General features: G+C 41.4%; 1 protein-coding gene across 3 annotated transcripts; it reads left to right on the top strand.

The window, feature by feature from the left end:
• The first annotated feature begins 48 nt into the window (after positions 1 to 48).
• LOC105381796 (potassium voltage-gated channel protein eag) lies at positions 49 to 14,773 on the top strand. Of its 3 annotated transcripts, none has more exons than XM_038114274.2 (15): positions 49 to 465; positions 2,409 to 2,555; positions 5,485 to 5,602; positions 6,643 to 6,755; positions 8,317 to 8,448; positions 8,736 to 8,866; positions 9,202 to 9,597; positions 9,668 to 10,091; positions 10,799 to 10,998; positions 11,063 to 11,315; positions 11,399 to 11,610; positions 11,780 to 12,235; positions 12,347 to 12,610; positions 12,698 to 12,862; positions 12,962 to 14,773. In XM_038114274.2, exons 2-15 carry the CDS (start codon positions 2,477 to 2,479, stop codon positions 13,100 to 13,102), a joined length of 3,084 nt encoding a protein of 1,027 aa, XP_037970202.2. In that variant the 5' UTR covers positions 49 to 465; positions 2,409 to 2,476; the 3' UTR covers positions 13,103 to 14,773. The 3 variants fall into 3 exon arrangements, with proteins under 3 accessions (XP_037970202.2, XP_037970204.2, XP_037970201.2); XM_038114276.2 differs by having other exon boundaries at positions 5,482 to 5,602; positions 8,736 to 8,845; XM_038114273.2 differs by having other exon boundaries at positions 5,482 to 5,602.
• Positions 14,774 to 15,998: the final 1,225 nt, after the last annotated feature.

Genomic DNA, 15,998 nt, shown 5'->3' with positions numbered 1-15,998 from the left:
CTGGGCGCAGGCGCGGGCGGGCGGGGCGCGGGGCGCGGGGTGCGCGCGCCGGGGCGGCAGTGCCTCGCGCGACCGAGCGGCAACACCGCGCCGCGCCTCGCCTCCATCTCACGACAACTACACCAACCAGACCTCCACTCCGCCTCCTCACCACCCCACATGCCAACAAACTCATAAGCACCACCACTCCCACAATCACAAACAACGAAACGCGATATTCAAGTGGTGGTGAACACAGGATCTCTCCTAAATCACATAACAAGGAAACAAATGTCGATCCGTCGCAGCGACGCAGTCGAAATCCAATTAAACTCTTAGTGGAATCTGGCTGGACAGGTGGAAGTCTTCGGCCGGAGTGTGGCGATCGATCGCGGGGGCATGCCGGCGCCCCGGCTGTGAAGGACCAGGTCACAGGACGTGTTTGTGCAGGGGCCACACACACGTAAACAACCGACCACGATCAATGTACGTAATGAAAGGAACCCCAATAATATCGAGATTTATGAAAACAATATAGACTATGCACCTGTAGAATTCAATATGAATGAGCATGAGGTAGATATTGGCGTCGCAGATGTTAGGGCCCAATCGAATGAACAAATACACTCGGGCTGGAGCTTTCAGAAACAAATGAAAGAGTTATGTCATTAAGTAGGTCACAATGACAACAATAACCGTTTATCGTCAATAACGGGAATAACGAATTCGATTTGGCTGACTGAAGTTTGTCTAACGAATTAGCGTATTATTTACACTTAATAATTAAAATTATGTAGCAAATAACGGACCGTAAGCAACGATACTTAGAATAAATCTTCTTTTCCTTCAATGTTATTTGATGATTGAAAGAAAACAGTCAATTTACAAGTAAAAAAACGTTTCAAGTCCTAATTTATTTGGCCAACTGCTGAGGCTGGCTTTGATTTAATCTTCTCTTATACTAAACGTATCTTGTACAACGATCAAGATTTGGTCGTCATCCAAGTCTGCACTTTGTGGTCAGCTTTTTCTTCTTTATTGTGTTGGAATGGATTACAGAAGCACTGGATTGGCGTCCAACCAATAGCTACCATCGAAGTAGTAACTAACAGTATTAGTTCACATGACGATAGGAAATTGACCGAGTGTTTTAGTTTTATTAAAAATCGATTTCGCTAAACTCAGGTCTTTAGTTAAGTGGTCACTCAAAACTAAATTGTTATGTTCCTTTGAAGGTTTTAACCTTCAAGTAACTAAAATCGAATGTAGGTAATTAAATTACTGTTGTAATATTTCATTTCTCAGCATATGGAACAGAATCCGCGACCATCGGAAATCAATGTAATATCTGCGACCCTTGACAATAACAATGAACTTATAAATGGGGACACAACTCTTCACCTTGTTCGTTTATGAGATTACAGCTGGACCGTCAAGGCAAGACAGAGGTTCTGTATCTACGTCAATCACAGCTCGTCGGCTCTGTATTATCTATTTCATTTAAGATACTTAACTCTTTCGCTTCTCCCATCGTAATGTATCTTTGGTTACATAGGGTGCACCGGTGCAAGGATATCCAATCAAAAGTATAGCTTTCCAAACTTATGTTGCAAGATATATTAACTTTTGATTGGATATCTTTTCAATATTGCCCCAAAACAAGATGATACCTAGTGGTAGGTAGATTTCAATGTTCTATTTATCCATCGTCACCTGATGTAATTTTTCACAAACTGCTATTCCTTAAAGACCTAGCTTCAGGTTAACTTTTAATTAAATAAGTTTTGTAAACCTACCAAGCCACTTTTACCTTTTTGTCAACACTGCAAAAGTATTTGCCCAAACAAACTTTGTCTTCAAGATGACCTCCACTGACCTTTACGTAAAATGAATCGTCTGGATTCAGATGTCTCTCAAGATTAGGCGAGAAGCGTAGACCAAGGGCCGAGATTAAACATTGATGAGCGTGACTTGTGGGATACATGATTCAAGATTCATGAAGGTGCACCCCTACTACCGATAAAGCTATACAAAGCACCTATATACCTGAGCTCTGTACATAATTACACGGCTTCTTGATAGTTTTCCGTAGGCGTGAATAAAAGGATTTGTTTCATGTTAGTATAACTCGAGGAAAGTGCCTGGAGAAGTGTAATTGTGTGTCGTAATTACTTGGCAAGCCTTACCGTCATTAGTAAGATCTGCCTTATGCATAGTGGAGATTAAGGAAGGAAACCACAATTTACCCGCATACTAAACAACAACTGCCAAAAAGAAACAACAATTTCCAAGCTGGATGGTAGGTACTTGGATTCATCAACATTGATGGACGACTTACAACCTCACCAAACCAATACAAAAGTCTGAAAAAATATCTCAACAGATGCTAGACACTTCTACAGCTCTAAGATATCTTCTGTCCCTTGCAGGCCAATGGACGCTTCCCGGAGGTGAGGCTGATGATGTCGTGGGTCAGCGGCGGGTGACCGGCGGAGGCATGCCGGGCGGGCGGCGGGGGCTCGTGGCCCCTCAGAACACCTTCCTCGAGAACATCATCAGACGCTCTTCTAGCCAACGTCAGTATTAGTGTTATGTCTCCCTCTTTTATATTGCTATTTTGTCTCTCTCTCTTTTACATCCTTTTCAACATCATCAGATGCTCGTCTAGCCAACGTCAGTTTTAGTGTTCATTCTCTCTTTTACTCCCTTTTCAAAATCTTATTTGTTGTAAACTTATTTGTTGTAGAGACCTTTCAAAGTATTTTATCTTCAGCTGCATATTTTTAATAGTTATGACTTTTATGATAAATGTTGAACATTGTCACACTATGATGAGGAAGTAAATAAGGTAAAATAACTGTGAACGGTCGGTACTCGTTGAGATTGCAAAAATTCAGTTTATGACGGTTGATGCTTGCGAAGAAACTTGGAGATAAGGTTCATTTTTGAAATGTTATCAATACAATAATAAAAGCAGATCAATTTTCGATATTATGGATCATCTACTGTGAGTATGTCATTGTCACGACACTGACGATCCTTGTAATGTTCCTCGGTCACGATTGTATTATTTACCTGTATCATGTTATGAATTATGACCATCAAAACCTTTGGAATGATATTCTACTATTAGGCAATATATTCTCCTTTGACAGAATGGTTTTGGTATAACTTGGGAGGATTTTTATTGCCAAAGTTATGCACTTTGAAGATCGCACTATTAAGTATACGGAACATCAAACTTATCTATCAATTATTTGGCATTAAGTCCACCTGATTGTACGTATAATTACTTTTGTATATTGTGCAATGAAGAATAAATAAATAAATAAATTATTCATTACTGCGCAAAAAAATAAATATAGTTATGATATTTAAAATGTTGGGGGTTTGGATTATGACAATTTTCTGTCCTGAAGGCTTCCTTTTCCACTTAAAGATATAAGGGATAAGGTATCCTCTTAGACTTAAATATTGAAGTGTTAGCTTGAAAAGCCTGAGCTGAGTGCTTGATTTTAACTTGAGATTTAAGATTCTTTGCTCTTGGACTGATTCAACACCGGATAAACTCTTTTTAATTTTAAGTACTTACTCTAGATAATAACCTATTTACTTTTTCTTTTTCCAACTTCTTCCTCAGTGTAGTTTGACCGTGAAGTTCGAACCCTATCATAAAATTACCTTCATTATGCCTGCCTAGGTCGCTAGCTACCAAACTTTGCTTCCAAATCGTGTCCAATTTTCCTACACAACCATGTCACCGCAACATTATTATAATCATTAGATATTCCTTTGTTTCGTGTGATTGTGTAACCTTAGAAACACATGCTTATTCAGATATACAAAATAATAGATACCTAGTAGGTACTTATAGGTACTTCTGTAGAATTTTACTTGTATTGAAATTTTGTATATTCCAGTACGATTTATTTTATACGCTGTGTTTATTAATGACCGCCATAAATAACTATTTACCTTCATCCTTCATCATAGTTTTCCAAAGAATACTGATATTGTTATAAAAAGCGAAAATGATAGCTATTCCGTAGTACCTATACCTATAGATTATAACATGGAAATCCAAATAAGTATTGTTATGTTGTATGAGTGTGAGTGTTATTAGTAGTTGATTATATGTATTTATTTTGTAGCCGTTTTTAAAGCTGGATCGGGGATTAACTAGCGTTGAAAATATACAGAACTCGAATTTATTCACGGGCGTAACGTGTGACAAGCGTATTTCTGGAAGATTTTCATATAATATTAACCCTAAACCCCGCTTAACGTTACCGCTATGATTAAGCATTTCGTTAAGGTCATAAAAAATGATGTTATGTGTAATGTCCCATTGGTACCCGTTTGACCCGCTTTCCACGAATACCTTCTGAATCGGGGAACGGGTTATTTCCCTTGAATTTTTAATACACCCTCTTTTGTAACTCCATGGTTTATTCAGGTAATTAAATATTATTATAAGGTGGTAAAAGCAAGGCTTATAATAAGACCCTTCGTTGTTTTAACCTGAGTGCCACAGTTTATCGATCTGTCGAGAGTCGTAAAGTACCGCATAGGTAGTAGTAATTTCCACTTTCATATATTCTCTCATCATAGAAATACGGTTTCAATCTGATTACAGTCACAATCTCTGTAAATTATAATTAATTGAGCTTCAAACGTATTTTATATCAATCTTGCCTAGTATTTTAAAACTGACTCTTGCCATTGTGCCACCAATTTTGCGCTACCATTTATTTTCTGACACGTTAAAAGATAGGGTCTACGTGTTTACGTTTCAAGTTAAAACCTGACGGCTTGAACAAAAATGGCGTACGTAGGTATGTACCCACAGATAGGCAGCGGTAGCGCCACGTAAAATTTTATATCCGCTAGAGTTACGAGTATATCCCACCGATCGTATTTCATGATAGTACCTGGTTTGAACATTTTAAATTCTTTCACATCCCTTTATAGAACCTAGAATTTATGTAGGTATAACGGCAACCGTAAAGCTTCTCTCCTTTAGTGTAACATTATAGGTCGAATGTCATGGTAAAATCCTTAGAGCCTTGAATTTGGCTTGGTAAATTAATGAAATCATATTTATGTAAAACCATCTAGTTTAAAAAAAAGAATTGCTACCGTAGGTTTCATATGTCCTAGCATTACCATAATAGATAGGTAGGTATAATAGCAATGATCGCTGCGGGTTTGTTAAAAATGCTACTGCTTCTAATTGCTATTGTGCCATGGTACGGCTGCTGGTAATCATATATTTAAAGCTCAATTCATTATTACAGTAACTAAACACAAGTTCAAATATTCTGAATTATGTTTATACACTACAAACAGGTACCTAGTACACAGCGAATTAATTTCCGCTTATAACTCTCTCCTTTTCCGCTTCTATCTCTCCCATCTCCTGTCTATCTCTTTCCTATCTATCTGTAATCTGTGAACTCTTCTTGGGCTCCAAATGGAACTCTACATGGGTGTTTCTTGCAGCAGACAGCAGCTTTTTGCTGGCGAACGCTCAGATTGTAGACTACCCGATCGTCTATTGCAACGAGGCCTTCTGCAAGATGAGTGGCTACAACCGTGCGGAGGTCATGCAGAAGTCTTGCAGGTGAATATATATTGTACATACTAATAGCTTTAAGAAGGCCGGATGACGCATCGTGTAGGTACACTGATTGTTATTCTGAAACGGTTCTTTCACGGTCGATTGAGACTTGAACAGTTGGTCCAAAGAACGTTAGGCCCACAAACTAAATAAATGTGGTCATTAGAAACATTGTGAGTCGATCGAATGTGGATGAATCGTTATGTTCCCGATTGTTTAGCTAAAAAGACGATTACGTCAACTTTCAAAGTAACTTACGCCTACGTCTTTTTTCACTCATAAACAAACTTTTTTTAAACATTTCGTGATTATTATTTTTATTTGTTCAGGTTTAATTCTGATTAAGGTTTTCCAGAAGACCCTTTATAACCCTAAAATTAAGTCCACCGTGTTCTTTTATTATTGCTGGCAAAGGTTTGGATTGTTTCAGTTCCACTTCTTTATGTCCCTAGTTTGGGCGCCAAACGTATAAAGCCATCAAATAAATGTTGATGTACGTAGACCACGCAATGAGTCTTCGTGTTTCAGCATTTGGAAACAAACCAAAATTGTAAATAAGACAGTAAAGTTTTTTGCCCAACTGGACACATAGTCAAGCAGAACTAACCTAAACAAATGAATGAAAATCAGTAGGTAGGCAACACTATAACAAAACAAGCTAATTGATTCTGAATAAATCATTAACCTTTTTCCTATTGAGCTAACTTCTAGGAAATCAATAAGAGCCGAAGGCAAATATACCTATCAAAGGTTAATTGTATTATGTCCCAAGTCGGGCGCCAACCTCCATTAGGTACATTGTTGAAGTTCTGAATATCCAAAACTCTACATAGAACTAATTGTAATTCTAACCATTCCACAGTAAAACGAAACATCCGATCCGATTAACCAAAGATTACTAGCATTAACATTCTGTGGCGAACACGCAAAAATAAACAAATAAACTTTAGAAAATCTTATAATAAACCATTTTACCGCTTCCTCACACAATATTTCCAGCCCAGTATTAACCGTTGTCCTGTCACAAACAATTGAACCACCAGATGCACCTGGATGCACGGGGAGCTGACGGACGCCACGACGGCGGAGCGAGTGGAGCGCGCCCTGGACCACCACCTGGCGGACCAGCTCGAGATCCTGCTCTACAAGAAGAACCGTAAGTTTTGGTGACCCCGACATGATTAATTTAAACAATTTCTGACCTTTACATTTTGTCAGATGTGTCGTATTAATTGGTTGAACTACTTAGCATGGTATTTTGGGATAAGTTTTATACTCCAATAGATAAACCTTCCATTGTTGAATTTCCGAGCATAAGATTATGGATCGCATAATGTTACAATGACATTTTGCATTATAAGCGACTATAAGTCAAGTAATGGTAGGAATACCTATATTTTTATGTTAATACTGGGCATTAATGCAGCGTCGCGTATGTTTAGCTCCCACTGAAATATTTGGCGTTTCATCAGGCCAATTACGCACCCTTTGTAATGGATGGTCAGCTTATTGCCATTATTCGGCCACTTAGCCGGCATTCTTTCTCGCCCTCCCGCATAAAACATGCAACATCCAGTCTCTGTGCAAATGAAAATATTCTTGTTCATCTTTCGCCTTCTCTGTTCATTGGCAGCATGGAATAATAAATTTATTCGCTTTTTGGAGGCTGACGTCATCCGACTAATACGTACGCTTTGTCTGTGTAATTCAGTAGCCTGCAAGATTCAATTATCGCACGCCATGTTGAATAGAATTCTGGATTAAAAATGATAAAATGTGGCACGGCGGCCGAGCGGTGGTCCGAGCTGCAAATTAACTCACCTCACGCCGTTTTATTTTATTGCGGTGGCCGACACGAATTCCCATAACCCTGTATGTGCACGATACTTTAACGGATATCTATGCAGTATTTTTCTTTTTAGTATAATGCAATTTGCTGTAAATGGTGGCTGAGCCGGCTCCAAGGCCGAGGTATCGGGCGGGGGCGGTCACGTGACTTGTCCGCCGTGAACTGATTACTTCCTGCCAACCCTCGCTCGGCTACGTCAAGGACGCATGTCTGAAGTAATCAACTCGATTGCGACCCTACATTAGATACAGATAAAGATAATTTTATCATACTTCAATGACAAATGTTTATCCACATAGCAGCATGCTGAAATAAATCCTGATCGACCACTTTGTTCTAGAATGCTACGGAAACCGTTACCAGAGATTGACATCGAACATGACATATCGTAAATAATGATACCCTATATTTGGCCCCTCCTGACCAATAGATGCTAGTGTAGTGAGTAGTCACTAGGGTTGGCTGACGACTCAGCCCTTGTGTAGGTAGATACTAAGGTGACCCTTCACGAGTGTGTTTGAACCCTGGTTCACTTTACAAAGCTCTGATTCAGTGCTTAGGTTAGATTATATCGAAGTGTGCATTGCATGTATTGGCGCCTGAAATAGGAGTGCAACCTTTCGGTAGCTTACATGTTTATATAATTTATTCCACCTTCTGCGCAAAACTCGAGGCGAGCTCAACGACCTTTCTATTTCGGGTAAAATATCCGCGGTCTAATAAAACGTGGCTATTATGGTTGCATGTCCCAGCTTGGGCGCCAATAAGTACAGAATCGATTTATGATGTTTGGTGTGAATCTTGCCTTTTCAATACGGAGTAGTTTAATAAAATGTATTATTGAAATTTTTAATATCTATGAACGCAGATACCCCGCTATGGCTCTTGGTGCAAGTGGCTCCGATCAGGAACGAGAGGGAGCTGGTAGTTTTGTTCCTACTGACATTCCGGGACATCACGGCGCTGAAACACCCCATAGATGCCGACGATCCAAAAGGCGGTAAGCAATCCAGTTTACTTATTCAGATTAAACACTTCTCTACCAAAAGAAAGCGAACTTCAAAGGATAGCAGGTGTTAAAAATAACGGTAAAAGCAGTCAGAATCAGACTGCAGAAGGCAGGGCGCTGCACGCTACTTTCGAGCTACTGAAATATTCATTTAGTGCCTCTCGCTTCCGAGCCTTTTGTTTCCACGTGCATCTTTGGCAAGGAAACTTTTTCGATCAAATTGTTGCCAACTGGCTGTTTGGAAAGTTGTCTATGTTAGAAATGTTTGTTGTTTGCAGGTTTATCCAAGTTCGCGAAGCTCGCTCGGTCGGTGACGCGATCTCGATCGGTACTGGTATCTGCTCTTCCCGCACTCAAGGAACCCCAACGCGCCAGCCATCTCGCGCATGTCAGTACCGCGCCGCCGCATGTACGCTCGCACACTTCACTAGTCCCCTAGCTCTAGCACGCTGACAGCCTGTCTCTATCTCTTTCTCTCCCTCTCTCTTTCTCTTGTAACTTTCAATGTAAAAACAGGCACAGTAACAATATCTCGTTCTGATACTATACTTCCTTCCGCGTTTGAAACCATTGGACATTTTGAGAATATCCACCACTGCTAATTTGCTAAAAGTTGGACCCCGCTAAATTATATTTTGAGACCTTGCACAGCACTGTTGTTTGTGAAATTGTGGATATTGAAATTGATGTTTTTATTATGACGATTGCACGCCTTAGCTACTTTGGAATTGTTATACCCGACAGGTGATGTCACTGTCGGGTGACATACTGCCGCAGTATCGACAAGAAGCGCCGAAAACCCCGCCACACATTCTGCTACATTACTGCGCGTTCAAAGCGATCTGGGACTGGATTATCCTCTGCCTCACGTTCTACACAGCCATCATGGTCCCGTACAATGTTGCCTTCAAGAACAAGACCAGTGAAGATGTTTCCCTGCTGGTGATAGACTCAATAGTAGACGTTGTCTTCTTCATCGACATCGTCCTCAATTTCCACACAACATTTGTGGGGCCAGGGGGAGAAGTAGTCAGCGATCCGAAAGTCATAAGGAAAAACTACTTCAAGTCATGGTTCTTGATTGACTTACTATCATGTTTACCCTACGACGTATTCAATGCTTTTGACCACGACGAAGACGTAAGTATTCTATATGTGCGAGTGTTTATTCGTGTGTTGACCAATGTTTACAATGTGCTTGCTATTGCAGGGCATCGGATCGCTATTCAGCGCATTAAAAGTAGTCCGTCTGCTACGGCTGGGTCGTGTGGTGCGAAAGCTGGATCGCTACTTAGAATACGGAGCCGCGATGTTGATCCTGCTCCTCTGCTTTTACATGCTTGTAGCCCACTGGCTGGCCTGCGTGTGGTACTCGATAGGCCGGTCGGACGCAGACTCTGGGCTTCAGTACTCGTGGCTATGGAAGCTGGCGAATGTGACGCAGAGTCCTTACTCTTACGTGTGGTCTAACGAGTCAGACGGGCCCGAGCTGGTGAACGGGCCCTCTCGCAAGACCATGTACGTGACGGCTCTGTACTTCACGATGACGTGCATGACCTCCGTGGGCTTCGGCAACGTCGCCGCCGAGACCGATAACGAGAAGATCTTCACCATCTGCATGATGATTGTAGCAGGTGCAGACTACTTCTGTTATTTGCCGGAGCACAAGCGACCCCCGCGCAGATATGCTGGCACTACTGTGGTCTTAACTATTTAAAGATAATACGGACCTTCAGCACAAATTGCTCTTGGTACCGGATGGCCACGGTAGTGCCAAGCCCTGCTGCTGGGGCCGTATTCCTTATAGCACTCCTTGATGTTTGCCGTTTGTTTTCACTGTGTTCTGTTTTGTTATGTTCATTTTGTTCTCGTTTAATTTACTGGCCATTATTATTCGTCATTCACTTATTTATGTATTGTTAATTTGTCACAACGTGTGTTTTGTGTGCACTCATTGAACATGCGGATGCGACGTATCTTCTTTTTAATTGATAAATATATTTCTATTATTATTTTTTTCCTAAGGATCTGTTACTAATTGCTTTCGTTTCTTTTGTATATTATTTATTTTGGTTCTTCCTTACTTCCTGAAGTGCAAGCCCACGAAGTGTTGCTACCATTTATAAAAATGTCACGTGTGGTTGAGTCATGTTAAAAGTCACAATATTTTTACAAACCACAGGAAGAACTGCATCAACGATCATACTGTGTGTGTCATTATGTGTGGTATTGGTATGCTAGACTACACCTTGTAAGTCTTGTAACACGGATTTGGTATACTTTTTTTATTCTGTGTTTTTAATTTAACTTCAGTAAACTAAACGAATGAGCTATTTTGCAGCGCTGTTGTACGCAACTATTTTCGGACACGTGACTACCATCATCCAGCAGATGACGTCAGCAACAGCTAAATACCACGACATGCTCAATAATGTCAGAGAGTTTATGAAACTCCATGAGGTTCCGAAAGCATTGAGTGAGCGAGTCATGGACTATGTGGTATCCACTTGGGCAATGACCAAAGGGCTCGATACAGACAAGGTATGCTTTTACACATCTGCTATTAGATTTAAAATTAGAGGATGCTGATGAACTTTTTCCGCAGGTACTGAATTACTGTCCAAAAGATATGAAGGCAGATATCTGCGTGCACCTGAATCGGAAGGTCTTTAACGAACATCCAGCATTCCGGTTGGCATCGGACGGCTGTCTAAGAGCTCTTGCAATGCACTTCCAAATGTCCCACTCAGCGCCAGGGGATTTGCTATATCACACTGGAGAGTCTATAGACTCTTTATGCTTCATCGTGACAGGCAGTTTGGAAGTTATTCAAGACGATGAGGTGGTAGCGATTTTAGGTGCGTATCTTTCTTGATGAAGCTGACTTTGATGCGTCATTTAGGAAGTCGCTTGATGACTTATGGATTTTAATATTTTGCAGGCAAAGGAGATGTTTTTGGTGATTCATTTTGGAAGGACAGTGCAGTGGGTCAATCTGCTGCCAATGTCAGAGCCCTGACATACTGTGATCTCCACACTATCAAGCGGGATCGATTGCTAGAAGTGCTAGACTTCTATCAAGCTTTCGCCAATAGTTTTGCGAGGAATCTCACGCTCACCTACAATTTGAGGCATAGACTCATCTTTAGAAAGGTATTGTAATAAAAATCATCTTTATATTATCACCAATGATCTAAGATTCAGTAACGACACAATACCTTTTCTTAGTACTTGTCTTGAATGCTCTTTCTTCTGATGCTATGTCTCTATTGTTTTAATTGTATTTATCGTTTAAAATTAACTTTTATTTCATTTGCATCAGGTAGCAGACGTGCGCCGGGAAAGAGAGCTGATGGAGCGGAGAAAACGAGAGCCCCAATTAGAGCAAGCGCAAGACCATTTAGTGCGGAAAATCTTCTCACGATTCCGTCGAGAAAGGAGCGTTGCTGCGGCGCCACCGCCACCTTTACGAGCCCCGGGGGACCCTGAAAAGGGGGAGCCAGTGACTACATCCCCCCCTGCTTCGACTACCTCAACCCCAGTTGTCACCTCAGGGACAGCTGTGACAGGCAATGCGGGAAGAGGCAAATGGGGGCGGCTTCTGGCTGGAGGATCTTTGGACTCCGGAGGGGAAGCGCAAAGGGCGCCCTTCATGAGAAGTCTGAGTGCGCGGGACCGCCCGTCTCCCGCCCCGGCCACCACCACGGCAGCAGCTCCCGCAGTCACCTCTACAACTCCCACTAGTACAACTACCGTCACTGCTTCACATTCCCTAAAGGTAAGATTACGCAATTATTAAATCCATTCGGATTAAGCCTGACAGTCTCTTATCATCGTCGTGTATTACTTATCCCATTAGCCAATTTTCACTATCAACATTTTCTTACAGACCTTTGCCAAAGGCCGCTCAGCGAGTGCTTTAGGCGGCAGTGGAGGCTCAACAGGGCGCCAAGACACCATAGAAGAGGAGCTGGAAGACAAACGCACGTGTCCCCCGGCGGCCGTGCTACCACCAGCGTCACTACCGGTCCCGGCCCCGGCGCCTCCGCTGGCGCTATCCCCACTCGCCGTCCAGGCCCACTACTCACACGACGCCGCTCTAGCTGAGCTCAGGAAAGACGTCAGGACTGAAGTGCAACGGCTTCAACAAAAGGTATCTTACCTCCAAAGATATGAAACTTAGAATGATGAAGGTACAGTCTTCGAGAGCTTGAACTTACCCGGAATCGGTTGTTTCCAGTTGGGTCGCGTTGAAGACTTGCTGACAGCGTTGGCGACGAGGTTAGGCGCTGAACCTCCGCCGATACCTCCGGTGGCACCGCTGGCGACCCCCGAGCCGGCCCCGGACAGCGAGACCCCGCGGACCACAGCTGACCCCGCCTCGGTTAGGAAACGACGGTCAAAGGTGATGTCTTGATCCCAATGCTGAATTTGATGATGGTTCTGACAAAGCTATAAAAACTCTTTTGTGGAGCCGCTAGTTGAAGTAAATTTCCTTCTGCAGGCTCGCAGCAAGGGAGCCGCGCCGCAAGCGCCGACCCCGCCTTCGCCGAGCGAGGCGCCCCCGCCCCTCGGCTCCACCCCCTCGGCCTCCGCCCCCACCCCCTCGTCCTCCGCCACGGCGAGACGTCGAGAACTGCTCTAGCGCGCCGCGGCGCCCGGCCTTTTCCCGCCGCGCGCCGAATGACCCACCTGACTCTACAGTCGTGCCTAGGAAATTATCTATTTTATACACACATACTCGGCTACTGAACGGAGATACACCGGACGGGGTGGCTCGACGGAACGCAGCCCTGTCCGGTCCTTCTTATGATATTGTATTCTGTCGACGTAACGTCGGCGAGAATGGTTAGTTAAGTAAGTAGAAGTAAATTATATAGAGTTTGCTCGCGCGTCTGGTCATTGCTTCAGGGCCGAAGGCACCTTTTGCTGTTGGTTCCGTAGATGCCCTGAATCGGTGATGAGACGGGCGGGCGGGTCTCTGCAAACTATGCCTTGCTCTTTATGCATTCGAATTGTTAACAAGTGTAGCTTGATGCTCGCGCTCCTGACGCGCCTCGTAGTGTGGAGGCGACGGACCGGTGTATATTGTTCGTAGTTATTTGCGATAGTTTCGTTATGTGTAAGAGATCGCATTGCGGAGACTGTTAAGTGTTTATTGAAGCTCAGTACTGACCGCGGCGGCGGTGTGGCGTCCGGATGGTGGTAGATATAATGTAAGCACGCACTAGGATGTATCTAATCAACGTATATCGCGACGTGATAGCGGACTCGGCCCCAGGCGTGTCCGTGTCACTATATTAGTGCAGTGCCGAACAATAGCAATAATAATACTTCATATCCAGACGCTATTAAGTTTATATATTAATTAATCTTCTTGAGTTGTGATGGACTGTGTAAAGATAATTTTATTGATAGTTTAACGGGTTTGCAGCGTTGCCTATAGATAACTTGGTTGTTCACGGCGCTTTTACACGGAATTGAACTAATTACTTTAGTAGGTACCTACTGCTCGCGATGTGGCGTAGGTATGTGTAGGATGTAATTTCGGCGATTACAGCTAATCTCATTAAGGAACATGCTTTTGTAAATATCTTCGTCTAGTCGCATTTTGTGACATAACAGAAAATAATACGGCTTGAATCCTGTAAGCAGAATAAGGGAAAATTCATATAGCAGCGTGTTTCAATAAAATTAAACATAAAAAGTGTAAACATGTACTTACAGCATCTGTGTCCATAAATAATACGATATTATAATAGCCCGTGTCTTACTCAACATGGGTGATATAGATAATCGTGGCATCGCTGATCGCTATTAAATAAATAGGCAATAAAACACTAGTGTTTATAAACAATACGGTTTCATACTCACTGATATACGGTAGCTCACTACACCCTTCTGTTAGCCTTCAGACTATCTATCTACACACAAACGACCAAGTATTTTTGTAAACTGTATAAAATACTCTACTGCAAGTAAACTTTTAAGTATAATTTTGTACGCTTTAAAAGACGTTAGGTTACTGATATTGTCTGTATAGTGGGTCTCGATTTTGTATCTCTCATATTTTATTGTTTGTTATTTATTGAAAGTCTAATTTGGAAGCAATTGAAGCATAGTGCTATTGTACATATCTATCTCAGGCGCGGCATCTCGACAGTTCTATGCTGAATAAATAATAGCGAAGAGGTAAGGATGATAACTGGGATCGCCATTTTAAGAAACAATAATGAACTTCTTATTTATTTAATATGTGCCTGTGTAAGCCTTATTTATAAATCTCCACACCTAATCCCTCTTATTATGTAACGTAGACTAAACATAGTTTAGGGGTATGATATGAATGAACAGGACCTACTATATTAATAAATGATACGTTTTATAGCAACTCCTTGTTTAGTTATGATTTATAAATAAGGTATGTAGGTGCGTGGATGCATCCTTGACTAATTTGAGGCTTACATTTGTTGTGTCAATTATATCCGAATTACTGAATAAAAAACATACCCAGTATACTTTTAACTTTTACCAAGCTAGTATAGGTACCTATTATACTTACTCTAATCTATCTATGTACGTACATGACTGTAAAATATATTATTATGATTAAATTATTATTAAGGCTGATTTATCTTATGGTAATTTAAGTGGTGCAAACAATTATTATAATAATAAAAAATGTCGCTATAGAGTAAAAATGGCGGTCCCAGTTATCGATTTATCCGGAACAGTAATAATGATCGAATTAGTTTAGTAATAGAAATTTAAAAAAGTTCGAGCTGTTCGCGCCTGTTACTTGTTGACGTTTACAAATTCTATTCGATGCGTTCGATTATAAGTTTTTGGTGGCATTTTGGCGTTTTCAATATTCTCAAGTTTGCCATCGACAGAAGGAATAGTTAAGTACAGTGGGAGTGTCTTAATTGCAACACTTATAATGTAATGGCATAAATGAATATAAATAAAGTGCAGCGGTTAGTAGGTATTCATGTTTATAAGTTGTCAAACTATCAAACCGTTGAAGTTTTAATGAAATAAAATGGCTGTTTGTGAGTCTGAGAAGATAGAAAACTGCATAGCTACTTATGATGCTAACTACATGAATAAGAGAGCGATTGAGCGATTATTCGACACGAATTATGATTCATACTAAGTTCAAAGTTCTGCGTTGGTGTGTTTAGGCCATTCCCACTGTGCCTTAAAAAAATAACGAACTATTAAACGCCAGAATGTCGCCAAAAAAACGTTATCGTATCTATTTATCGTTGGCACGTGTTTATTTACCAAAATAGTATTTAGAAACACCAAGATATACAGGACGGTGCAAACAAATGACGGTCTGAGCCTGACCTCGCCATCTCTTTGTCTGTGAATAATAAAATAAGTACCTAAATTGGCCTAAATAAGTAAACAGATGAGATTACAGATGGAAGAGAGCTCGCGTCGCGTCTTTCGCAGTCTAATTCTGTTGTTTTAAATTAAATTCAGTTTGAACATGTTTATTAAACCCCGTATTAATAATTGAAATATATATAACC

This window comes from Plutella xylostella, chromosome 18, assembly GCF_932276165.1.
Source record: "Plutella xylostella chromosome 18, ilPluXylo3.1, whole genome shotgun sequence".
NCBI lineage: Eukaryota > Metazoa > Arthropoda > Insecta > Lepidoptera > Plutellidae > Plutella > Plutella xylostella.
This window is presented reverse-complemented; position numbering and strand designations above follow the sequence as displayed.

What these genes read in the sequence shown, in the direction of transcription:
- LOC105381796 (XM_038114273.2), top strand. Translation starts at nt 2,477, where the DNA reads ATGCCGGGCGGGCGGCGGGGGCTCGTGGCCCCTCAGAACACCTTCCTC. An exon ending in AAGGGCTCGATACAGACAAG is followed by an intron (nt 10,999 to 11,062) that starts GTATGCTTTTAC and finishes CTTTTTCCGCAG; the next exon opens with GTACTGAATTACTGTCCAAA. An exon ending in TGCAACGGCTTCAACAAAAG is followed by an intron (nt 12,611 to 12,697) that starts GTATCTTACCTC and finishes GGTTGTTTCCAG; the next exon opens with TTGGGTCGCGTTGAAGACTT.